Source organism: Xenopus laevis, chromosome 8S (genome assembly GCF_017654675.1).
Source record: "Xenopus laevis strain J_2021 chromosome 8S, Xenopus_laevis_v10.1, whole genome shotgun sequence".
Taxonomy (NCBI): domain Eukaryota; kingdom Metazoa; phylum Chordata; class Amphibia; order Anura; family Pipidae; genus Xenopus; species Xenopus laevis.
This window is the reverse complement of record NC_054386.1, coordinates 28,476,476-28,504,169: the sequence shown is the minus strand read 5'-3', so window position 1 is coordinate 28,504,169 and position 27,694 is coordinate 28,476,476. Positions and strand designations below refer to the sequence as shown.

Genomic DNA, 27,694 nt, shown 5'->3' with positions numbered 1-27,694 from the left:
GGAGAGCGCATCGGGCGCAGTGTATCCGGCAGCACCAGCTGAGCGCAACCTCTTGTCTCCATCCAGCGCTGCTATTCTCCTTCTTCTCCAAACACACTGTACCCCGATTCCATCAGCAGCCCCTCTGCCCCCCAGCCTTGCACCTTCTCTGCTGGAGCTTGTTAGTTCTGAGCAAGAGGCTTCAGACTCAATGGTGTGTCTCCTGGACCTCACCTGACTGCAGGAGGAGCCCCAATGTTTAAAGGTGAGTCCCAGTGAGTTGGATTTGGGGGGCAGATAATCTTAGGGTTTTTTATGCATTAAGTTTCTTTGTTGACTCTGTCCTGAGCTTTGAGTAGACCACTGGCATATTTCTCCTTTCATTAGCGGGGTCCCCCTCAAACCAAATGCTGCCCACCGTCCCATGAGCACAGGGTGCATCTGAGCCCCTTCCATGGATCCCCCTGTGCATACGTTTCTGGAATATACAGGGTTAAAAGTGAATCTTGACTTTGACCGTTGCGTCTTCTCTTGCCCCTGTATATGAGTTGCATGTGGCTAATGTTGTGTTACTGTGTGTTACTGTGTATTTGCAGGGCTTTGTATTACCATGTCCCATAACTGTTGTGTTGGCAGGGCAGCCCTTCTTATTCTGTACCTTTAACCCACTGCTGCTTTCCCTTTAACCCTCTTTTATGTCAGACTGGATGTTGTTTTCAGGTTTATTCCATGTCTGACTCCGTAGATTCATTTTGGAAAGTCAAAATCCCTTTCTCTGCTTTGTGTTGTCTAGTTACAGCTTGGGGGCTGCACTGGGCTGTTTTGGTCTCCCAGTGAAAAAAGTCAGAGCTCTAAAAGAAATAAAAATCCTGCCTGGCTGCAGACTAATCAGTGCCAGGCAGAAAGGGATAATCTGTTGGCAAAATTAAGGCTGAGCCAGGCCATAGTGACGACTAAAACACTTCCCCTTTAAATCCAGATACTTTTCCCTATGTAAACCTTCCTTTATTTTATGCATGCCGTTGGTTCAGTAGGTTACTGGGCTGTGATACGCCTGTTCCTGCTGCTTCCTCGTTATAAAGAACAAAGGTAGTTCCTATGGCCGGTTAGTCTGATCTGACCTCTATATGGAATTTACTTGGGTTCCCTAAAAAAAAACTAGGCTTCAAGGGGAAGTTAGAATGAAGTTAGCCTTAGTTTTTATGGATTCCGAGTCAGTTCTTCCCCAGGTCTGATACATTGTTTCATAAACAAGCACACAGATGCTGGAAGGACCAACTGCAGGGATGTTTAGATTAGCCCCATCTGCAACATTTTCCACCAGGCTCCTTCAGCATGACCTGGTTTGTATGGGACCAGAGTGTTTGTTGGGATTGTCAACACCCCTGTCCTTTTAATTAGCACCCCACCCCCTGGCCTGGGAGTCCATTAAATCACAACTAGAGGAAGAGGAGGGAGATTAATTTCTACATGTAAAGGTCAGTGCACGTTGCAGTAAAATGCATGGCTGCCTCTTGGGATTATTTACGTTCTTCTCTCCCATGAATTATTCTGCTCAGAGGAATAAGAGAGCGGGTGGGGGGCTCGGGTTACATTTTATTCTGTGACCTGGGAAATGGCATTGAGGTCCTCGTTGGATCAATCTGTTTTTTTTTCTTTGCCTCATCAGAATTCCCGTTCTCTCACTTCAGGGCAATAACCTTCAACCTTGATGTTTTTATTCAGCTGTCGGTGACTCTAAAAACATGAGTTAAACACGTAGCCCCGGCTGATGGCAAGGGCATCTCTCAGTGGGGTCCATAAGGTGATGTTCTGAATCTGATGGTTATTGGACCCTGGTTGTTTGCAATTTTCTCTGCAGGGACTGCTTGGGAAATGGATCCAACATAGCTTTTAATTTTAAGGTGAATGATCGTTTACAAAGAATTGCCCCCTGTAGATCTGCTGCACTGCTGTCCAGGCTCAACAGTCACCCGCCCACGTTCTCTCCCTTTTTATTTACGCTTCTGACTCATCATCCCCACAGCTTTGTGTGTCTGGGCCGGAACCACAGCTCTTCACTCCTATTTTGCATTTCACTTTTCTTTGCTTCTGAAATAATGAGACAATTTCCTTGTAGAAGTGGCCCATGGAGCACTCGAGGTATGAAGGGGAAATCTTTATCCAGGCGCTTTTGAGCATAACTCTTGATGATAATGCCTTAATTAGAAAAGGATGCAGAGCGTGGCTCTATTCTGCACTGGGTCGGTGCTGCTTCCTTGGCATTGTGATTCCATTGTTGTTTATGTCGGAGCAGCTCCTGAAACCAGCTTTCTCTCGCAGTCACTGCCACACTCACTGTACCCCTGTAGTGTCGTACCCCAAGGAGGAAGCTCATTTCCATGAATCAATCAATTCATCTGTCCCGTGGCCTGTATCTTACAGAGGTGAAGTGGGGGCCTTTATAAACTCCAGTGGAAAGATCTCCTTGTATGAACGGAGATGGGCAAGTGGATTGTTGTCCGGCCTCACTAACCACAGAATTTCAGTATGCCTTTGTGGTAGTGTTGGAGTTGTTGGTGAATCCTGGGAACAGTAGCATTGGCGATTTCTGACTTTCGACTTACCCCTTCTGGTGTCTAACCAAGACATTTATAAATTCCTCTATGGGTACGAGATAGGTGGGTGGGTAGTTGTCCTGCATCATGAACAGAGTAGAATAGCATGATGTCCTGAAGGAAGCTGACCTTTCATTATTTAATAATGTATCTTCCTGGCTGCTTATGCCCCTCACTAAATTGCTCTTCCATTGTGCCAGTCCCCATGTTGGCTACCATACATGGGTACCATTCAGGGTAATAGCTTGTCCTACTAAACATTCTGAAACTTGGCTTTGTTTCATCTATAACCTTATCTGTGTCTACCCATCTGCTCCATAATGAACGGCAGTTCTCATTACCTCTACCCATGAATGACTGCAAAGTCTGTATTTAGGCATTGTATACTGTGTCTTTAAGTTAAAGTTGTCCCCTGACCTTGTGATGGGCCATACTGGACTACAGTGGCCAAAAGTATTGGAACCCCTGACTGCCGACATCTCATTTCCAAACCAATGGGGTGATATGAAGTTGCCCCTCTCTTTGTTGCTATAACTGCCCTTCGTTTCTGGAAAGGGATAATGGAACATTGTTGCTGGGAGTTGCTTCCATTCTTGCACAACAGGTTGGACACTAATGTTGGGGATAAGGCTCACAGTTGGGGTTCCAATTAATCCCACACAGGGTCAGTTGAGTTGAGGGCTCTTTGCAGTCAGGTTCTTCTCATCTCAGCAAACCCATTCTGTACGGACCTGTCTCTGTGCATGGGGGCATTATTGTGCTCAAACTGTTCCACAAACTGCTCAAACTGTTCCACAAAGTAGGAGGTATGGAAGTATCAGAAATGTCATTGTAACAGTAGCCTTAAGGTTTCTGGGCCAGAACCATGGAAACAACCTCAGTCCATTAGTCAGGTAGAGTTCTCCTGACATCTGCCCAGCCCAGACTTTCCCATCAGACTGGTAGCCGGTGAGATGCCATTTATCCCTTCAGCCGACACCTGGCAGTGCAAATAGTGATATTAGGTTTGTTTCATTAATCACCCATAAAATACGAAGTTAAATACAAGTAGACCATGAATCGGCGGCTAATCACAACTCCAAGACCAGACATTATACGATAGATAAAATGCTTCCCACGGAGATTGAGTTCAGTAATGCTGGTGGACAGCTGGACCACAAAATCACCTAAAATAAGTATCAGGCTGCCATCATGGCTGTGGGTTTGGGAAAAGGAATGCGCCAGATTCTGTGCCAGAGGCCTGGGGCATTTGATATCTGGAGGGTGCCCTTTCATCGAGTAGGGCAGTTGAAAAGAAGCATGAGAGTAATTAGGCTTAAATCCTGTGTACCCTTTGATTCCGCAGAGCAGAGAGACCAGAGGAAAATAATTACATTGCTTAATAACGAGCAGAATAAGTGACAGTGATATACTGCCGCACTCACAATTATTCCTGACTTTGGAAATAACATTTTTGCTTGGGGTAGAACAGAGGGAGTTACAGGAGGGCGATGCCAGTTTTGTTTGTGGCACAAACATGCAGGCACGTGTGCTTGTGTGCCATCTGGGCATGCATGGGATCAGTGCAAGAGTAATGGTCATTATTAACCAAAAATAAAGAATAAGGTGGGGAAGTACCCCAGCAGCAGATTTCTTTCCCCAACTGGCTGGCAAAGACCTGTACTGTAGCCTAACTGTATCCATCCCACTGCCACCAACATGCCTTTACTTTCTATGGGCCTTTACTTTCTTGATGCCAATAGACCCAGGTTCAGTCTATCACTGTTCAACTGCAGGACCATGGTACATGTCTTTTATGGGCCCCATAGGATAGGAAACTTTGTTCCCCATTGGTTTTCTAGGATCTAGGCTGGAATCATCTCACTGCTTGGAAGAAGCCTGGCATGGCCCTTTATTTATTTACATCTTATCATGTAACTCTTCTTATTCTATGAATGAGATGACTCTTCTTTATAAAGATAAAACCTGCTCTATTCTCTGTGCTACAGCAATCTAATGCTATAGACGGTATCGCAGAAGGCCTATGCCGTCTCCAGTAGATTAGGATCAGGTATCACGAAGCAGAGGGATTTGCTTTTATGCCGTTGTTGCAAGGGAAATGAGTCCGGCCGTTTGCTCTGATTATGCCGTAATATATATGTTTTGAGTCCTTTGTGTAATGGATAATTGCAGCTCTGGTGCAGGGGTCCATAGAGTGATAGATGACTTGGTGGCAGATTGGCGCAATCCATCACTGGCTCAACACGGCTCATGTGTTCTCCACCCACCAAATCCCCCCCATCATTCACTAGAATCAATGCTGTCACAATTAAATGTCCGTAGGAATGCAGGAACAGCAGAGCATTCATGGCTTGATATCTGCATTTCCTATATATCCGATTTGCCCCTTCAGAACCTCTTTTTTTTTTTCTTCATTTAAACGAATTTTGCCTTTAATTTCCCAATGTTCCCTTTAATGTCACATTGTGTGAGGTTTTAGTGCTCAGAGGCAATCAGCAGCAGCACTGAGCACAAACACCAATTCGAAAACCATGATCTGTGACGCGAATAGAACAATGATTGGCAGTGATTACTAACCAGTGAATAATCTACTCAGATAATATTAGCAGACTGCAGATAATATTAGCAAACAAGTCCAAATGCTTCGGTTGAACGAGGCTCCCTGGTATCCCCCTGGGCGGGACTTTGGTGCAGGGAATGTCATGGAGCCGACATTCCCAGTAGCAAACTGTACAGTACCATACCCCTGGCCCAAGCATTTTTTTAAAAAGTCACTGGGATCCCTAACCACCCCCCCCAGTGATTTTATGTTTATTAATAGCCTACATATCAGGGGATCCTGAGCAGGACCACAGGACCAAATTCCCAGAGCAATACGCTTTTCACTTCAGCAGGGCCAGAGCTGGGAATCTCATCTCTTGCTTAAAAGCAAGATGTAAATGTGTTTAATCACCCTGTTTAGATATTCCCCGTGCAGTCAACCTGTAATGCATTCCGAGGGCAGGACAGACATTTCCCTGGGGTTCAAAGAATTTTGCGCTTGTAAAAATATTGTCCGCATAATTGATAAGACAAGAGCTCCTCTGTCTGGGTCACTGCGTTCTCTGTGTCCAGCAGGAAAATCCTCGCACTCAGGGCTCCAACGTCCCAGAGGATCGTTTTAATTTTCCAGATTAATGTGCAGAGTTGGCTGGATACAAGCATGTGTGTACGTTTAACCAAGCCCATTTATTATTGACCTTCCAGAAGCTCACTCCCCCAGAACAAATCAGTACAAACCGTGTCAAGGAGTCTCATCCATGGTGGAGAAGTTACACTGTGATCTACAGAGGGTAATGTCATAGAGGCCTAAGGAGATAAAGTTGCCCAATGATATGGGGATATTATTGGCTTCCGGTCATGATTTATGGAAAAAAGTAGAGAATATCATGTAATTTGCATTCTTTGCCCCATGGAGGCCCCTCTCTCGCCGTACATGGTGCTGACACAGTAGGGCAGGAAGATGGGTGTCTACTCGCCAACCCCTAGCATGTGAATCATTGAATATATACAAGGAGCAAGTGCTTCCTGAAGCACAGGAAGTTGAGAGATTGAAACACTAGAACCCAAGATAGGATTGTCTAGTGTTTGAGCCACAGATCCACTCCTTTCCCATGGACACAGCTGGATTATGGAATATGGAATCTCCATCATAGTAGAGCTCACCAGAAATGTCAAGTTCTCATCTAGAAGACAGCTCGGTAACCCAGGATTCAGATTGTAACTAATTAGGAAGGAGGAGAATGTATTACTGTATTACAAGGGATTTTGGAGATCCACCATAAGCTTTACGGAGACACATTTTTGGGGTACAAACCACTGTCAGGAGCATTCTAATATTCTGCAATAATAGTACTAACTAGGAATAATGCCAGGCGCATTGCTACTAGACTCTCCTTTTTCCTTCCATTTATGTAGAAATCCATTGTGCTGGCTGTGCGGTTAATTAAAGTGTTTTATGTTTTCTATGTGTAAGGTGTGCAGGTCTCCATGGCAGATACCATTTATATATAATATAAGAATGCCATATACAAATGGCAGGGGGGAGAAAAACTCATGATGCTGCTGAACTCAATCTGGTGGGGCTGATGCGACGAGTGAGTTCCAGAATCCTGTAGCATTTTTGTGCCGGAAAAGATCTGCCTTTCAGTCATGGATGTGAGGCCTCCAGTAGATTTATGCACACGTACGCATATTGTCTCTAAGTAACAAAGTAACGGTATCATGGACTAAGAGAGAAGTCCTTGCTGGACGGTCTTTCTGTTTACAGAGCAGTTCTTGCTTTGGAACTGGCTGTGCTGCAGTCCAGGAATAATGGGGTCGGCACGGTATTGATCTCAAACGGTGCTGAAGCTCCATCTAAGAATGTAATCAAAAGATGCGGTGCTGGAGCCGTATATTATCTCCATAAAGTCTACTGTAGGTCCTTTGATTTTTATAGGTCTTCCGATTCTCTCTTTTTTTATGTTCTGCTGCTTGAAAACCTGGTTTATATCCTTAGTGCCTCTGGGGTGATTACTTAGGCAGCATCAATATCCTCTTCCTCACAGTATCATACATACAATATGGAAATATAACCTGCATTTTCTTTATTCATGTATAAATGTCAGGATCCAATCCATTGACAGGGGAAGTTCCCCTTTATATTAAGCTTTGGTATGGTATTGATGGACCTATTGAAAGTAACTTTTCTGCTGGGTTTTACTGTATATTTTATATGCTTTTGAATGATTGCCCCCATCCTATTCTGCTTATCTCCAGCTTGAAGTAAAGGTGGCCATACACAGAGACATCACCAAACAAGCGTATCTCTCCCCGATATGCCCACCTCGAGGGGGGGCGGTATCGGGCTGATCCAGTCGTGGGCCCTAGGGCCCAACGATCGGATCATAATGCAAAGAATACGGGCAGTCGGACCACAATCCGACGGGATTTTTACCCCTGGCCGATCAGCACCTGGCCAGCTTTCAGCCAGATATCAGTCGGGGAAGCCCGTCGGAGGGCCCCATGCACGGGCCAATAAACTGCCGACTTAATCTGTCGGCCCCTGTATGGCCACTAGGACATGGTCGTTGAGGTCATTGACCCCGGCAATCAACTGTCTCATTGTAGTCAAACACAGTGGGAAGCAGTACCAGGTTTTGATTGTGCTCAGTTTCCCTGTCCGAAAGATGTCAAGGAATTGTTTGCTTTTTGCTAAACGTTCCAGTCAAGGTAAATCTGCCGTTTTTTGGAAGGCTTCTGTGGTTCGGGAATGAGAGATGCTGGTTAATCAGGATGATTTGTATCGGTGCAGGGAAGCCTCCAGAGAGTGTTAATAAAAATGTTCTCTTCCAGTCTGCTTGGAAATATATCCCAGACGCAGACGGAACATTTCTCTTGAGCGGTGGCAGAAATCTAATTTTCTGCATGTTGTGAGGTTGCTGAGATGAAATGACTGTTTGCAGCGCGGTTCCTCCGGGTCGAATGTAAATGAGAAGGCGGCGGTAGGGGAGGGGGAATGTTTAACAGTTTTGATTGGAAAGTAAAGAAGTTTAAAAATACAATTAATTTGTTTGGATTTCAGTTCTCGCCATCCCTTACTTTTAAAGTGGTTGGGGCTGCTGGATAAGGGCAGAGACACACGCTGCTATTTCGGGAGATTACTCGCCCATCTGCAAACCGCTTCTTCTTCAGGCGACTAATCTCCCCGAACTGCTTTCCCACTGGCTAGAATGTAAATCGCCAGCAGGATGGCACTCGGAAAGCAGGGAAGTTTTGAGCGACTTCAGAAAGCCGAAGAAATCCGAGTGCCACCCGCCGGCGATTTACATTCTAGCCTGCGGGAAGGCAGTTTTGGGAGATTAGTCATCCGATGAAAAATCAATTTGTCGCTGGGCGACTAATCTCCTGAAATAGCTGCGTGTGTCTCTGCCCTAAAGGATAAATATACCCTGAATTCAAGGGTTCAAATTCAGTTTGGTTAAATAGGTTAAAAACACTTACAATTACAAACTAGTGATACACAGGCTGAAGATTTTTCCACCTGCACTGAACCTAACCTGACCCAAACCAAACACAGCACCAACCCAGCCCGCCAAATTGGGGAATGGAAACTTCCCTGAAATATTGGTTATTTGCTTTCTCTTGCCATGTTAGCTCATTGTGCTCACACGTCTCCCCCCTCCCTTGTGTCGTTTGGCTCATAGAAAATGCATGCACATTTTTGTTACTTTCTACATGTCAGATCTTATATCCTTCTTGATATACAGAGCTGGAGCTTGGGTGACCTGTTTACATCTTATCTTGTTCAGGCTGACATGGAAAGTCGGGTAACAAGGCTCCTCTTCCAAACACTTGTATACAGTTTGCAGAGAAGCCACTGTGCATGGCCGCGTTCTCGTGGGTCATCGCATGTCCAGTGCGAATGTTTCCCTTTCAGTGCTCCTTAAATTATATGCATGGGGCTAAATACAAATCCCATCCACTCCTGCCCTTATGCACTAGGATCAGGCTTCCAGTCTAATCAGATGTGTGATCTCAGTTGGATCATTGGACCTGTGGGGATAAAAACTAGCAGTGAAAAAGTGGAAAATCCCTGTATAGTATCTGATCCAGACCCACAGCATGCCAAGGGCCAGTGCTTCTACTCTATATATCTGTAACCTTGTTATGAGCTAAGGGGCCCAGCCTGAAGGCCAGTTAGGGAGAGATTTGGGGTGAGAGCTTATTTGTGCCATGGGAAACCCGGGAACTATAACAGGGACTGTTACCCTAACGGAGCCTGAAAAATGTTGGTCCACTTATTGGGACTTTGCTTTAGCAGGTAATACTTGAGCACTTGAATAACTTTTAGAGTCCAAGACTATAACTGTATATACTGCAGGTTCAGTATTTCAGAATAGTTTTGTTTGGCTTTGATCAAATGATCAATAAAAACACTGAAGTTGTTTGTGTGGCAGTGGAAGGAAATGTGAAATATGTGAGAAGAGATACAAGACAGCATGAGTTATGTGCAATCCCCCTATTCACTAGGCTCTGTTTAATCAATATGTTGACCTGCTGCTAAGGGGCCTATTAGAAATTGGATGTGATAGTGAAAAATTGCTGGTTTTATTCCCCAGGTACACATACACACCTCTTGCTGACAAGTCTCGGAGCTAATGTAGCCTGGTGTATCACAGATTATATCAATAGGATGCAGTCAGGGGTACGTTGAAAAGGCAAGTTGATGCAGTCAGTGGTAAGTTGATGAGGCAAGTTGAAAACCTCACCTCAGGTGGCAGCGTCGAGCAGGTTACTAGGAGCAGCACAAAAACCCGCTCATGGTACCTTTAAAGGCCAAATTTACAGTTTTTAAACTGGAAATTTAGGTTTTATAGTGTGAGAGAGCACACTCTCTGCTGTAGCGATTGCCCCCCTGGATGAAGTCCTAACATCCTAACCCTATTCATTCCCTATATTCTTTGTATTGGAGCCCATAATGAAGTATCTTCTGGTTTGTTGACTTTATATTTCATGGTAACTAAGCCAACATAAATTAATTTTCATGCCAAAGTCATGTTGTGTCCTTTTATTCTAGAAGCTCAGGTTCTTCTCATGTCCTCCCTAGGCGTACCTCTGTGCTCAGACACCCCTTCTCAATCCAGTGATAATGCTCTAGATCTTATATTTACCAGACTCTGTTCAACCACCAATTTTACTATGCTCACAATTCCACTCTCACTAACTCCCTCCTCACCCCCTGCTATTCCCCAAACACGTACTTACCGTGACTTGCAAGCTGTAGACGTGTCGCATCTCTCTTCTTTCTTTGACTCTCTTCACTCTAAAATCTCGGCCATCTCTTGTCCTAATGTGGCTACCTCTGTCTACTACAGCACACTCACCACTGCCCTTATTGAGCTTGCTTCTGCAAAAACTAAACGTGCTAGACCCAAACTTCTTGAACCATAGCATACTACTCATACAGAAGCTCTCCAAAAACACTCACTTGCACTTGAGCATCGCTGGTGCAAATCCCACTTAAAATCTCACTTTTAGAGATACAAATCTGCCCTGTGCTCCTATAACACCAGCCTTTCCCAAGCCAAACAAACATACTTTACTTCACTCATTAACTCTCTTTCTATAAAACAGACACAAATTTTCTCCACCTTCATCTTCATCTACATCAGAAGGGACATTACACTACTAAACCCCCCTAGACTTCCACCCCCCCCTCCACACTACCCAGTCTCTCTTGTGCTCCTTTGTCTCTGTGACTGATGAGGAAGTCTCAAAACTTTTGGTCTCTTCTCACCTTACTACCTGCCCGCTTGATCCCATTCCTTCAAAACCTCTCTGCAATACCCATCCTTGTCTAATCAAAGCCTTAACTCATCTATTTAATCTCTCGCTCTCAAGGAAAGGAAATCTCTCTTTCTTTGTCAACTAAAACATGCTCTTGTCACCCCCATTCTGAAAAAAACATCTCTTGATCCATCAATCTTGATAACCTCCGACCTGTCAATCTGCTACCTTTGCTATCTGCTATCTATAAACTACTTGAGCACCTAGTCTACAACAGACTAACGTCATTCCTCTCTGACAATAACCTGCGGGACCCCCTGCAATCTGGTTTTAAGAAACAACACTCCACTGAAGCTGCCCTAACCCCACTAACTAATGACCTTTTTACAGCTAAAGCCAAGAACCATTTCTCGCTATAAATACTGCTTGATCTCTCCACTGCATTTGACACTGTGGATCACCCTCTCCTCCTCATCGAGTACCTCCATTTGCTCCATCGTGACACGGCCCTGTCCTGGTTCTCTTCTTACCTCACTAATCGTTCCTTCAGTGTTTCCTACAATGGAGAAGCATCTTCTTCCCTATCTTTTTCTGTTGGGGTTCCTCAAGGCTCTGTCCTGGCCACTTATTATTCTCCCTCTATACTTCCTTCCTCTGCAAACTAATCAAATCAACTACCTCCTCTATGCTGGCAATACTTGTTGGTTCCAGGTAGGAAGCAGTTGATATGAGGAAATTGTGATCACTTGTATACTGGAGAGGTTTGGCATAAGTGGGAAATGTTGAAGAACACTCTTGCCTTCAAAATGAAGATGCTTTGTTTGTAAGTCATTGATGATTAAGTCACTTTCAGCTAGTTGCAGTGTCACCTGATCTGTGCCTAAGACTGCAAGGGGAAGAGTGCCACAGTGTGTGACTGATATGTGCTGTGAAAAAAAAGCCGATGACTGAAGAACCTCTCACAAAGAGCAAATCTCTAAATTTATTCAGCTGAGAGAGCTTTACAATATTTTTAATGAAAATTCTTCTAGTTGAATGCAAGTGATAGTTACTCTGTCGGCAGCTACCGTGTCCATGGCAGGTTTATAATGTTTCGTCAGTTTGAGTCTCATAAACTGTCAAGTTGTATGTGCAGCAAAAGCGAAGGAATGAATAATGGAAACATGTACCCCCCAGTAATATATATAAGGATATGGCAAGTGATCAAAGAGTTCCATGACCATATAAAAGGCACAAATCTGCGGGGTTGATCCTGAAATCCAGATGTGACCTTGACTTACATTAGACCTGTTAAGGGACATGCTTGAGGCACAACAGGGTGCATTTAAGGAGTTATTGGGTCATGACATGAGTGTGGCAAAAAATTATTCAGTTCTAGAAGTTCAGTTTAGTTATGTTGTACAAGAGTCACATGATGACAGATGACATCACTATTGTGTATTAATCTTATTCCGGACAGTCAGGGTTAAGCTCCCCATAGACGCAAAGATTTTTCTTGCCGAACGACCGATTTTAGCGAAGTCCGACCAATCCTTCGAAATTATCGTGCGGTTAGTGGGATTCGAACGATTACACATCTTTTAGGCTGACATCTGTCAGAAAATTGATCGGCCAGGTTTAAAAATCTTTATCGGTCCCAGTGCAATCTATCTATGTCTGCAGGGCCAAGCAGGCAGCTACCCTTCAGTTTTGCTGGAAATATCTTCTGAAATGGTCTTTTTAGTTGATGGACACATTGTATATTTAAACGATTGTTTCGAAATATTTGTAGTCTCACGATAATGATTGGATCTTTTAAAAATCTTTAAATCAATGGCGAGTTTTACACATAGATGCAGAAGATGCTGCCGGCAGGGAGTGTTCCAGTTTGGCTCCATCTCTGGCTTCTCTGCCTCTCAGAGTTTTTGCATAGCAATTAATGTGCAAAGATTCCACTGAGCTGCACAGACACTTTCCCTTTTTGTTCCCCTTCATGCTTAACGTATCTGCTGAAAGAGCAACAGCGGCAAATTCTATCCCTCTCCCCTGCCACAAACAACCTGATCTGTGCTGCTCTTTTCAAATTCCAGCACGGAGCCCTTTGATGCCGAGTATTTAAGGGGGATTATGGCTCATCAGCAGCTAGGATGGCTAATAACTTGTGTCTGTGCAGAGTGAAAAATCCATCCATTTCTTGGTAATTACATTCCCTTTGCTTCTCATTTTAATGTTGTCCTTTGCTGCTGCCCCCCCCCCCGGTGATGTTCTGCATCTCATTTTACAGCTTAGAGCTTAGCGCTCCATACAAATCATGTTGTGAATTGTAGCAGTTAGAAGGGCATAATAGGGCAAGTTATGGACCATGTTTAACCTATTCCCACCGAAAAAGTTTTAAAATGATGTTTTTTAAATAGGGATGCACCGAAACCACTATTTTAGAATTCAGACCATCCCTGAATCCTTTTTGAGAGATGCGCCTGAATACTGAACCTAATCTGAACCCTAATTTGCATATGCAAATTATGAATGAGGGGGAAAAAGAACCAAGCTTTCTTGTTTGTGTTACGAAAAGCCATGTGGGTTTTTTTTGGATTTGGTTCAGCCAGGCACTTGCAAATCCGAATCCTGTTGAATAAGGGCCAATTTTGGCCAAATCCTGGATTTGGTGCATCCCTATTTTATAACCACTCAGCTGCCTCAGAATGTATAAACCACAGCCAAGCCACATCGGTGGCTGCATTTCCACTTTCCACATGTTTAGCAGGGCAGCCAGCAAACAAAAGCTTTTGTATCTCTTCTGCTGTACTAGTTGAATAAGCCCCATCTCCAGGCAGCAATGAAGACTTGGCAAAAGTACAGGGACAACTACCTGCCCAACATCTCATTCCAAAGCCAAGGTGATTAATATTAAGTTGCTGCCTCGACCCATCTGCGAAGGTTCCCACTAGATGTTGGAAAACTGTTGGGCGTTCCAATAGATCCCACAAAGATTAAGTTGGGTTGAGATGAAGGCTCTGTGTAGGCAAGTTCCTACTAGATTTTGGAACATTATTGCTGGAAGTTGCTTCCAAACAGTCACACAAACATTAGTGAGGTTGGGCACTGATGTTGGGGATCAGGCTCAGAGTTGAGGTTACAATTCATCCCACAGGAATTCAATTGGAATGAGGGCTCTGCGCACTCAGGTTCTTCCCATCTTAACAAACCCATTCTGTATGTTATGACAACTTTCTTATCAAATGGAGAAATAGAGGACATTGCCCAATATCCAGAGACACAGATGCAGATCAGGAGCTCTGTGGTGAAGGTGACTGGAGAGTCATACATACCCAATTAAATTAGTTTTCAGGCCTTACTAGTAATTTCATTGCCTGCTGGCAATCATAAGCTGCTACAATATATAGACTGCCTGCAATGCTATAGTAAAGGCTGCAATGTACATGGACAACAGTAGAGCCGTTAGCTTCATTCATGCTTATAGATTTGATTTAGTCTGCATGAGGCAAGAAATTAAAGGTATTATGTGAGTAATTCAATTAGCCCCGGGTTTATAGTCTATAATTCAGTGCCTGGCCAGAATAACAAACATCTGCCATGTGTCAAATGTTGAATGTGCTTGGATCAGTTTGATCACATGTGGAAGCGGTCCCCCAGTTACTGCTGTGTGGCCACAAACTGTTGTTAAAGAGATATCAACACTAGAAATGAAAGCTCTTTTTACATTTATAATAACATTGTCTTTGCAGGCTATTTATAATTTTGCCATAAAAGTCTTTGCCCAATGCTTTCACATTACCCATCTGTTCCTCCATGTTCTCTATGAGGGACATGCCATATTTAGTCATGCAACAGTTATCCATTAGCATTAGAAACTATATATATCTCAGCCAGAGAAATGCCTGCACCGTTGCTGCTGCTGATTCGGTTAAGCTTTAGATTTTCTGTGGCTTTTGAATGGCTTCTGACAATTTAGAATAAGAAAGAACCCCCCATGTTAGCACTACCCACAAGACAATATCTTGTAAACAGGGCACCAAGAGTTGGCAACCTCTATAGAGGTCTAGCTAGGATTGAAATGAGGAGGCACAAGAAAATGTTTGGCCTCTAGGCATCAGAAATGTTTTCAGATACCTAGAGATGTTTTCCAGTATTTAAAATATTCCACCTATAGCTAAGACTTTAGTTTGGATTCCCTGCCTGGTACATTAGATACAGCCAAGTAATGGTTGACTATTCATGTAAGCACTCTTGCACCATAAATGTAAACTTTGTGGTCTTTTTCAAATGTCCATTTTTACCAAAAACCTCACAGCTAAAATTCTCATACTGGGTTTGATGGTGTCTACCATAGGAATATCTGATTCCTAACTGCCCTCTTAACTAACCCTCTACCTTTGTCAGGTGGACAATATAGCAATGTAGCTTCCGACACAGAGGTATTACGAAGTGGAAATGTGAAGAGTGGGTAAGACGCTTTGCCTGTTCCACTAGGTTTGAGTAGACTGTATCATAAGTCAGACTGATTATATTATGATGAAATTATGAGATTGAAAGTTCAGCCTCTTTGGTACCATCCTGCCAAGTTATCAATTAGGGCAAACTGAGAGACCAAGAGCTTTAGGAGTGCAACAGGACAACTGATTGTTGAAAAAAAAAAGGAGTCCAAAGGAGCCAATATATTATATTTGACTTTTTCTCTGCCCCTGCCCTTCAAGGTCTCCTATTGCACAGGGGAAAAAAAGAATAAAAATGAAAAGAAATAATTCAGTATTCAAGCAGTGTATGAAGGAATCAGGAGAATATAATTTTTGTTCAAGGAACAGGAGCAATGAAGCAGTACAGGAACTGAGGCTGATGGCACACAACAGATTAATTACTCAAAATGAAAAAAACAATCAATTAGATTAGCTGTAAACTTTGTGTTTCAGGCCAGGAACAAATCAGGACAAATCAAGGGCACAGACATGTCATTAATCATAGTATATTAAAGTACACCAATACATTTCCAAGTAATTTAGTATGGAAAGCCCGAACTCAAAAGGGTTCATTTTTGTTATGTGCCAACTCAGAGAAGTACTTTCTATATGTTGGGTTGTGTTATCTTGATACCAAAGCTGGAGATGCTGATTGATTCAGTGTGAGGTCATCACGACCCAATTAGAAGGAAAAGTCCGGACCAAGGAGAAAGCACTAGGTGCAACGTCCTATACGTGGTAGCCATAGGGTTAAGAAAGGATTGTAGTCAAGATTCAAGGTTTCAAAGGCAGAGCAGCAATTGATCGTGGTCAGGTAAAAGACAGAAGGTCAAAAGTCCAAGAATCAGTAGATTATAAAAACACCCAGGAATGTCAAGAAATGCAGCCTATTTTAAGGCATTGAACCCGCATCTTGGCGTTTTCTTTATTTTGAATTTTCACTCTATCTATCGGTGCAATTACGTCACTGTGTGGTGACTTCAGTGCGCTGCCATGGGTGCTGCCATCTTGGAAATGAACCACAGTGCTCCGCAACAGAGTGTTTCTGACAGACAGAACCATAAGTAGTGTGAAGGTAGTAATGTGTGACACTGGTTTCTCATCCACCGTCCATTTGACTTCATTGGGTTACATCAAGTCTGAGGGGCCTATTACTCTGCAGCGAATAGCAAATACCAGTGGGTAGGTTAGACATATGTCTGATAAATAGTATGTATCTAGTAGAATTAAAGGAAAACTATCCCCCAAAATGAATACTTAAGCAACAGATAGTTTATATCAAATTGAATGACATATTAAAGAATCTTACCAAACTGGAATATATATTTACATAAATATTGCCCATTTACATCTCTTGCCTTGAACCACCATTTCGTGACTCTATATGTGCTGCCTCAGAGATCACCTGACCAGAAATACTACAACACTAACTGTAACAGGAAGAAGTGAGGAAGCAAAAGGCAGAACTCTGTCTGTTAATTGGCTCATGTGACCTTACATGTGGTTTGTATGTGTACACAGTGAATCTTACAATCTCAGGGGGCGGCCCTTATTTTTTAAAATGGCAATTTTCTATTTATGATTACCCAATGGCACATACTACTAAAAAAGTATATTATTATGATAATGGTTCATTTACATGAAGCAGGGTTTTACACATGAGCTGTTTTACTCAGTATCTTTTAATAGAGACCTACATTGTTTGGGGGGTATAGTTTTCCTTTAAGTCAAAGTCAACTGGACATTTAGGGGCAGATTTATCAAGGGTCGAATTAAAAATGTGAATTTTGAATGTAAAAATTCAAATTTCGCGTTTATTTTAGTGTAATTCAACTAGGGAATAGTCCAAAATCGATTGGCGTTTTTAAAAAAATGTACTGTCCCTTTAAGAATTTGAATTCAACTATTTGTCATCTAAAGCCTGCCTAATTGGTGTTTTAGCCTATGGGGGACGTCCTACAATCAATTAGGAGTCGTTTTGTGGACTTTTGAAAATGTAGAAAAAACTTGAATCGAATTTGCAGGTCTATCCTATCCACCCGAATTTAAAAAAATATACATTTTTCAATACATTTCGATTGCTTGCTTTTTTTTCCGAATTTCAAGTTTATGGGAGTTTGTAGAAAATCTCATAATTCTACTAGATACTGTATATCATGACCTGTATAAATGAAAATGTTCATAGAGAGATATATATAGTAGGCCTCTTGATATCTCATACCTACAGCACATTATGCATGGTTTATACTGGGGGTACAGAGGTTGTGTGGTCAGGTCAATAAAAAGCCTTTTTGAATGGCTACTTCTTTGTGTTATTTTTTTTTGCACACAGTACACGGATTTACCACATACTGGCACCGGCAGTCATTTATTTACCTCCATGAAGGCTTGGCGCATGAGCATCTGCTCTGTCTCCCTGCTTGTTTGCAGCTGCTTTCTTCAGAACCGTGACCCACAGCATTCCTGCTGACTTTGGAAGCATCAATAAACCCACACATGATGAGTCACATCTTGATGCCCTACGGTGGCATTCTTCCCACGTTCCATGCATTGTAAAAACGGTTGTCTCTATGAGATCACTTATCTGAATTTCCATGCAGTGAGGTCGGTCAGCGAGAGAGAGATAAATTGATAATAATTGTCTCGCTTACACACCGGAAAAGTCTGCTTGTTTGGAACTGAACAATCCAGCTGCTATAAAGTAGCAGTTCCTGACGGCGTGTTGGGGCATGTTCTGTCTGTTTAGCTAAATGTAACAGTTAATATTAAAGTTAAAGGCTATTGGAAATTAATTGCTCCGATGCGGTTACAGCCTGCACTCTCACGTATTTGTGAAACCAGGACTGGAATGTGATACACATCTGCAATTATAATAATTATTATTAGAGGCATTAAGGTTTGGGATAGCACTTATTAACTACCTATTTCTTTATTAAAGTGCCCATAGATGCACAGATATTATTACAGGTATGGGACCTGTTATCCGGAAACCCCTTATCCAGAAAGTTCCGAATTACAGAAAGGATGTATCCCATTGACTCCCTTATAATCACATAATCCAAATTTTTAAAAATGATTTCCTTTTATTCTGTAATAATAAAAAAGTATCTTGTAGTGGATCAAAACTAAGATATAATTAATCCTTACTGGAAGCAGAACCAGCCTATTGGGTTTATTTAATGTTTGTATGATTTTCTTGTAGACTTAGGGGTAAATTCACTTAAGGTCGAATATCGAGGGTTAATTAACCCTCGATATTCGACTGTCGAAGTTAAATCCTTCCACTTCGAATATCGAAGTCAAAGGATTTAGTGCTATTCGTTCGATTTTTGTTCGACCAAAAAAACATTGCAAAAAACATTGACTTCGGTAGCTTTTAGGTGGCGAACTAGGGGGTCGAAGTTTTTTCTTAAAGAGACAGTACTTCGACTATCGAATAGTCAAACGATTTTTAGTTTGAATCTTTCGAAGTCGTAGTTGAAGGTCGAAGTAGCCCATTCGATGGTCGAAGTAGCCAAAAAAACCATTCGTAAATTCAAAGTTTTTTTTCCTCTGTTCCTTCACTCGAGCTAAGTAAATGGGCCCCTTAAGGTATGAAGATCCAAATTACGGAAAGACCCATTATCCGGAACCCCCAGGTCCCGAGCATTCTGGATAATAGGTCCCATACCTGTATATGATATTTGTTGCTTGTATGGCAGGAGACAAGCCGACCGGTAGGACTTCGAAAACCGATCATCTCTTGATCGCCCAAGTCAGAAAATGTTGAAAGGTGAAAGAACATCGGCTGGAATTTACTGCTGAATCGTCAGACACGTTTCTGTTCTTTCTACCTGTATATCTGACGATTCTGCTCTAAGGGTCTGTACTGAAATTGATCGATCTTCACCTTCACAGGCCACAGGAAAGATCATAATTGTTGCCTCTATGGCCACTTTTAATTATACCCATCTATTTACATTGTTAGCTGTATGATACTTGGTGCAATCATTGATGTTATTAATTTAGGAATCTCTAAAACAGGCACAATTCCTTGGTGTGAAGACTCTGAGGGCTTGTGTGGTTATATAACGCCTGTAGAGCAGCCATATGGACTTGCATTAGAAACACTCTATAAGTGGGTCAGTGATTTTGTTTTTCTGAAACAGCTACTTGGATGATTAGCAGAGCTGCCTTCCAGGGAATTTCTGAACATGGAGATTCCGGCTCTGTAGATTGGGAAAATCTTAGTGCGTGAATTCTGAATACAGTTACATATTCTTCTTTGTGGAGGGAAATTCACATGTTGAAATATTCTAGCACACCAGTGTATATCTGGGGTTCAGGCTGCCCCCAACTTAGCTCCCAACAAGGTTACAATTATATAGAAACAGTGAGGTAACAGTCACCCTGCTATAATTCCAGGGGTAACCAGGGCACAAAAAGGCACTCACCCCAAATCTCCCCCTAACTGGCCTTCAGGCTGGGCCCCCTTAGCTCATAACAAGGTTACAGATATATAGACACATTGGGGAAACAGTCACCCTGCTATAGTTCCAGGGGTACCCAGGGCACAAATAAGCACTCACCCCAAATCTCCCCAACTGGTCTTCAGGCTGGGTTCCCTTAGCTCATAACAAGGTTACAGATATATAGAAACATTGGGGTAACAGTCACCCTGCTATAGTTCCAGGCGTACACAGGGCACAAATAAGCACTCACCCCAAATCTCCCCAACTGGTCTTCAGGCTGGGTTCCCTTAGCTCATAACAAGGTTACAGATATATAGAAACATTGGGGTAACAGTCACCCTGCTATAGTTCCAGGCGTACACAGGGCACAAATAAGCACTCACAACAAATCTCCCCATAACTGCCCATTATGCTGGCCCCCCTTAGCTCATAAGGGTACAGATATATAGAAACATTGGGGTAACAGTCACCCTGCTATAGTTCCAGGGCACTGGTAAAAAAACATACTCCTATATGCCTAACTGGTTTGAGGCTGGGATCCCTGTTTGAGGGCCTCTAAACTAAAGTCTGAACTTCACATGTTCTCCTGAAATGGAAGTCAAGTCAGGGGCAGGGAGAGGGTTACTTTACAGAATCCCTAAGTGGGGCATTCCACGTACCTTTACTATAGCTGCATTTTAAAGTAGTGCACCCAATGAAGCATTAAAAGACAGAGAGTGGGGGTGCATGTACTGTGCTTTAGGTCACAAGATACATTTGTGAGAAGAGAGAGGGAAGGGTGTGAGACTTAAGCCTCACTTCGAATGTTATAAAGCTCTTAAACTGTTTCAGGTCCTTTGGGATGGATTAAGAATTCAGTCGGACCCATGGCAACACATCTGACATGCACAATGTTCTTCTGTGGATTGTAAGATGCTCTGAATGCAAGACTTTCCTCCTTTTATTTTCTCCTTCTTGCAGCTATACAGTAAGTGTGTCCCCCAGATTCTCTTGTTAAGCACCCTCTTTATCATCAGTGGCATCATGCCAGTACCCAGCTTGGTGCTCGTAGAACCACACAAGGTTCCTTTGCATTCTGTTGTACAGGATGGGTATGCCATTTGGGAGAACATTGGGCATGGGAAACTGTACAGCAGCTCTATACACAGAGAATCTCCTGCTCACTATATTATTTATTGATGGGTTCCGGCAGAAAACAGGAGACATATAGCTCATTATAGCCCCTCTATCAGAGCTACACAGATGGACTTCATTGCCTTCTGTATCTAAAGAAAAACCCCATCTGCATTCTGTTTGTCTCACACAAGAGGGAACCAGTGACTTGCTTTTGGGTATCCTCATCATTATTTGGGTGGCATGTAGGCAGACGAGGGGGTTTGCTCATGCTAATATTCCTGCTTATATTGTACTTTTCTTACTAAAGCTCCAAGCTCTGTTTATTTGTACTGCAGTACCATGTTTACACTAGTTGATATGGCCTATGGCTGCATGGGTGTTGGGATGACAGTTGTGCAGAGCTGGTTGTTGTCACGATCGGCTCCCTAAATCCAGAACAGGTGCTAAGCTCCCTGGTCATGGCTCTGCTTCTGCCTGTAGCAGCCACCTTTGGCCTTGGGAGGAGCCCTCAGCTACTCAGATGCTGCCAGGTCTTAATAAGAGAGGAGCAAAGCAAGAGTTCTGGATAGGCAAAGGGGCACGGTCGTTACAGAAGTTATGGACAGTTCAGGGAATAGACAAAAAACGTAGTCAGGCAGGTTGGGGTCGGTACAGGCAGAGTTCAAGCAGGGTCAGATAGGCAGTGGTCGGTGCAAGCAGAGTTCAAGCAAGGTCAGTCAGGCCCGGGGTCTGTACAGGCAGCGTTCAAGGATAGTCAGGCAGGAAAGGGGTCAATACTGGTAGAATCAAAATAGTCAGGCAGGCAAGGGTCAGAATGAGTAGAGTTCAGAATAGTCAGGCAGCCAAGGGTCAGAATTGGTAGAGTTCAGAATAGTCAGGCAGGCAAGGGTCAAAACAGGAATCAAACAAGACTAGAATCCACCCAGGATACTAAAAAGTTAGACCTAACAACGGGCAATGAGTTTGGATTCAAAGCCCCTTTAAATAGTTTGGAATTTCGTGCCACTTGGCATGATGACGACACTAGCATGGCGAGTAAAAAAGTGTGTGCCGTGCACACCCTAGTGATTACTGGCATTTGGAGGAGGAAGAACCACGTGGCTGGCATCCCCGATGGCCCACTAGACCACCAGGATGAGTGACCGTTAAAGTTGTGGTTTCCCACTCATTTAGGTGGGTGCAATCTGTGACTTCCTCTCTTTAGCACCAAACTTTGGGAATAAGTGGACTATCACAAGCCGTGAATGTCTGGAGAATGGGAAGAAACTATAGTTTGTGTGCCAATTGAATAGAAATCCTGAATATCTACTGGCTTTATAGGTCCCACCTTAAGTGACCAGATAAGAACCTACCTATACAAATAGCTAGCTCTTCATCATGTTCCCTTGCATATGACTGTTAGAACCTTCTCTCCGTTGCACATACTGAATGCAGACAATTGAGAATCTCTCAGCTGTTGGTTTTAGTTTCCCAGCGGTCGATATTTTTTGGCGCACTAAGTTGCACTGTCTGCTGGCACTGTTACCGAAATCAGCAAGTCAGCTGCAAGTAGTAAATAGTGGAATTGCTGAAATATTTATTGTTTTGGCTTGTGAAGCTGTTATTTCCCTAAGTCAGTGGGTGTGATCTGGCCACAGAGTGGATAATCTGAAGCATCTTCACCCCCCCCAAAAAATATGTTATACATTCTGGATGAGAAATCTGGTATCACTAGGGAGCAGTGGAGCGCACAAGTGCAGCCATTATGGCACATCTATTGTCTGTCCGGTTTCCCTGAAGGACAGCTGTCAGGCTGAATCTGTCCATCTGGTGGTATCAGTATCAAGTTATGGTGGAAGGTCCCAGCAGGCTGATGTGACTCTCTCACTTTCCTTACCCAGCAAACAAGAGAGAGACACATCTTACTGGATCCTTTTATTCTAGCGTAGACCAAACAAGTCTGATTTATTATTTCCCCCAGGTGCAAGATCATTAAGGGTCACAGAATTATTTCAGTAGTGGAGGCAACCTTTGGAAAATATGTCTATGTGGTTATTGTCCAATTGCTTTATCCATCTAAATTAAGAAGTAACTAACACACCATTTTTACTTACAGAGTTTGTTGCTAGCTCGTCCTTTTCAGTACTGGGCCCTAGAGTGTCTCCATTTGTCTCCCCATGTCCTACAGGAGAGAAAAATATGATTATTAAGCAAAGGACAAACTGGGACTTTTATTGCTGCCAAGGGCAATGAACATGATTTGACTGCCTGCTATGCTTTAATTACCTACTGGAAAAAAATGGACCATTGTACACTAATTACCAATAAATCAGCACAACAAAGATAATTTGTTAGCGTCATTTCTTCCTTTGCCTCTCTGAGGTTTAATTATCTGCACCCAAGTGAATAAGACCTCATTTACAAAAACTCATAACATTTGAAATTGATCTCTTTATCCCCAGTCGTTCGAAATTGTAAGCTCCTGCCAACTCCTGGGGTGTGATCAGATGAGGCAGAGAAGAGCCAGTTAAGGTGGTTTTCTAGGCTTATAGGATATTACCCAGTCTCTGATCAGGGCAGTTGAGGTGGCTATGTGGCATGTAATAAAGCTGTACGTGTGATCTCTCTTCATTAGGTTTTACTAATCAATATTAATATATAACCTTTTGCCCTCTCTTAGCATCTTCAGGCCTTAATGATCTATAGAAAAGTCCTTCGCTAGAATTTCTTGTACTGATTTATTGTCTCTATTGCTCTGTGGGTGTGTATATAAACAAATACATTCTTATATTGGTCAATCTCTGATGGCATAGAAACAAACCTCTTTTCCACATTCAGAATTTTTCAGTTCTTTAAACTGACCTTGAGTTTTAGTTAGCTTGTACGCTAAAGATTCATGTATCAAAATCCTGTGAGAAATTAAGATTCGGCCAAATCTTGTATTCTTGTGAGCTAGCAAGGGGTCATAAAGAATAAGTCCATAAAGTATACTGAAGTCCATAAAGAATATCGAATCCTCCACCAAAGATTGGAAAGATATCAAACTGAATCTGAAACCTAAGCTTATTCAGATTTTAGAAAGTTTAAAAAATTCCATCATGTTTTAATAAAAAAATATGTTCCGTAATCCATAGCCCTAAAGTCAAGGGTACATAATGCTTTATATATAAACTTTGACCATGTCTTAATGTGGATGCAGAATTTAGAAATCTTGTTGCTGGTATGACCTTGGTTAAAGGGTTACTTTATTAATAGTACTCACCCAACATAATTCTTTGTTCAGGAGTGTCTGGATTTTAGCAGCTTATTGGTGTTTATCCATAGAAATATCTCTTGATATACAACACGTCCAGCGGAAGATCTAGACGTTACTGGACAGCCTTTGTTTGGTCCTATTGGCAGCCGAACTGGTAGAATATTTGAAGCTTTTTGGCAAAAACAATATCAAGAGGAACAACGACCGTTAAGCTCAGTGCAATTCATCACTCATATTTTCATCTTGATTCATAATTCCGATCTGCTCTCCACATGTGCACAATATCGATTAGGTTAAAGCAAATTATATTGGCGTTACAGTATATATATTTTGTATCTTTTATTTATGACCTTTGATTTGTTCTTTGGCCTTATGTAATGTAGTGTAAGTGTTTGAGCTATTACAAGTTTTACAGGTTTCATTATTTTTTTTCTTATTTCTTTCTTTTTGATTAAGTCAATTCTCTAAATATTTGCTAAATTAGTTACATTTCTATATTTGGCCATTACCTACAAATTTCTATAAAAGAGCTTCTCACTTGAGATGGTTTGTGCTATCTCATGTGTTGAAGATTCTTTTTTTTCTGTTTCTTTATAGTGTTCCAGTCCAGCCTACTGACTTTCCTAGCTTTTAAGTGGTGGTGGATCTGGGGAGTTGGCGATGGATATAATGACTGTGCTAAAGAATTACTAAACCCTTCCTCCAGTACTCCTTCATCCATCCCTTCACTCACCATCCATTACTGTCAAAAGTGTCTCCTACTTGTGCAATGGGGTTAACAGGTGTCATTTCATCCTCTCCTGTTAAAATTCCCCTAGCTGGAGCATGCGGAGCTGTAGGGAGAGAGCATTAGAGGGGTCCTGAGTTTGGGGGAAGGAGAATGTTCTCCTTTTAGCAAGGTTGGTTGGGACTAGGGTTGACATACATGTGATAATATGAGATATTTCAAGCACCTAAAGCAATAGATGTATTTGTTTGGTTTTTATGCTCTTGGCAATGGAAACACACTTCCTGAATATGAAGAAAAAACCTCAGCATTGGTTGTTTCACATAAAACACATATAAACTAATTCCAAATGGCTTCTGTCAAGGTGATAACACCTTCTTCACATACATATATCTTCAAAATGTGCCTTTATCCAAGAGCAAGTTGTGTTGCGGCTATAGATTTCCTTTAATGCGTTCCAAATCTGTTGCATTGTAGCTCATTTATTTTTCCCATTGGATCAATAGTTTTAGTGTAACAAAGTAGCTATTAAAAGGCCCATACACCCACAACATCTGCTGCTGGCAAATCTCAATTGATAGTCTTTTCTTTGTGTTTCAGGTGGTTAATGGAGAGGAGGTCGAATGACAGCCGGGACTGTGGTCATCACCGGTGGAATATTAGCAACTGTAATCCTTCTCTGTATTATAGCCGTTCTCTGCTACTGTAGACTCCAGGTATGTGCAGGACTGTAAATTAGTGGATAGTAGGCTGACCCACCATTCTTTCTGTTCAGTCTTCCCTCTGTATTTGATATTACATGCCGATGGATTGTTATTCCTTTTGCCCAAGATATATATAATATTCACAGAGCACCAGGAAGACGCTTCTTCTTTAATAATATCTTAACGCGTTTCATGGCCTCAATTGCCAAGTAGCATGAGGCCATGAAACACGTTAAGCATATGGTGTGAGAATGTACTGCATCTTTTTATGTATATGATAAAAGAGAGATTTTATTAAAGACGAAATGTCTTCCTGGTGCTCCGTAAATATTCTATATATGTTGGTGCAATTCAAGTGATCCGGAGGAGTTGGTCAGGTGATAGCACAGAAAGCAGCTGGTTCTGGAGGAATTTGTTTGGGTGAGCATTCTTCATGTAATCATAATCACTTTTGCCCAAGAATACTCTTTATTATCATTCTGACATCACCAAGGGCAAACATGGAGTATAAATGGTAGAACTTGGACAAAACTATAAATTTTTTGTGGTTAAGCCTTTTAATTAATTCTTTGGATGAACATCATCTTTATTCGGGGGTGGCTAGACTTTTATATTTAAGTCAGAAGCTGCTGAAATCTGTAATGGTAAAACCATTGGAAGGGTTTCATAAATGGTGTGATAAAATGATTGAACTGAATGTTGTGTTTTGCTACCACAGTATTACTGCTGCAAGAAGGAAGATTCAGAAGAAGATGAGGAGGAACCTGACTTTGCTGTCCATTCTCGTTTCCCTCCTATGCACAGCAACCGGAATATAGTTCTTGCAAATGGTCCTTCCATCTACTCTTCCCCTTACAACAAGAAACACCAACGCTGCAGGAGCGTCTGCCAGGGTTGCACCCACCATGATCCACCAGCTTTCCTCCTGCATCCCCCCGAGGAGGTCCACAATGGAGGAGAACGTATTGCTTACAAGACGATCAGCCAGGAGGAAATTGAACTTCCGGTTAATGTGAGCAATTTGCAGCTTCTAAATCCCAACCGCTTATCTGCCATGAGAGAAGCTTTTTCCCGCAGTCGTAGTATAAGCACCGACGTGTGAGGCCATGGACCCACCAACTGGACTGACATGATCCCAGCAGCAACTCTGTGCTTTGAAAAGCTTATTGGTACTTTTGTACCACGACAGAAGCCTATTCCCACAGCAACAGTATAAGAACTAATGTGTGAGGCCATAGAACTGCCAACTGGACTGACATGATCCAAGCAACTCTGTTCTTTGGGCAGCCTAACTGTACCAATTATCTTCTGTTTAAATCCATCCCTTAGGCTTGTGGAAAAACTGAAGGAAAATTACATTCCCAAGCCTTTCTAAATTGAGGTGGATAATTCCTCCATTTGTGCAATGAAGCAAAAAGAACAAATAAGAAAGAAAAACAAAAAAAAAAGCACAGTACGATTCCTATAGCAAAAAGCTTTTCAACCAGTGCTTGTACTCCCCCACTCCGTTCATAGTTCTCTGAGCTTTTACATGAAGTCAAATGTGTTTTAAACTGATGAATGTATTTATACAAAAAGTACAGACAAATGTTACAAAATATAATCACAAATATTTGGCAAAAAAAGAAAGAATTGCATTGAGGGTGGGATGTAAGATATTAAGGAACCTTTCATCTGAAATGGGACAATTTGGGAGTTTTTCTAAAGCTATATAAATATCAGAATGCTAGGGGTTTTCCCTATTGTGCAATTTTGTATCTGTAACCACAGGGGGGTGCTCTAATAATGAGTCGGTATTGTTTTGAATGTTGAATTCAATGTTTTTTTTCCCCTTTGGAGAAGTTCTTCAATTGAATTTTTAATACAAGAGTAACAGATTTTGTGTGTGAATGTAGAAGAGAATCACCAGGTTGGGGGTATAAAGGGCAATGGATTTTATGCAGTGGAGGAAGTAAATGAGTTATTTGACATGAAAGAGGTAAGGAAAGTTGGCTCAAAAAAGGGAGATAGGTAGATTTTATAAACAGTTAATGGTTTTTAGAAGTGGTTGAGGCCTAACACAATATATAACGTCAGTTTAACGTATGCTGTAAAATGACATAATAAAAGATTGTGTTAATA

At 42.2% G+C, this 27,694-nt stretch overlaps 1 protein-coding gene across 2 annotated transcripts; it reads left to right on the top strand.

Moving 5' to 3' along the window:
• fam163b.S (family with sequence similarity 163 member B S homeolog) lies at positions 1–27,694 on the top strand. Of its 2 annotated transcripts, none has more exons than XM_018232565.2 (3): positions 1–244; positions 25,470–25,585; positions 26,292–27,694. In XM_018232565.2, exons 2-3 carry the CDS (start codon positions 25,493–25,495, stop codon positions 26,673–26,675), a joined length of 477 nt encoding a protein of 158 aa, XP_018088054.1. In that variant the 5' UTR covers positions 1–244; positions 25,470–25,492; the 3' UTR covers positions 26,676–27,694. The 2 variants fall into 2 exon arrangements, with proteins under 2 accessions (XP_018088054.1, XP_041430802.1); XM_041574868.1 differs by lacking the exon at positions 1–244 and adding an exon at positions 2,055–2,121.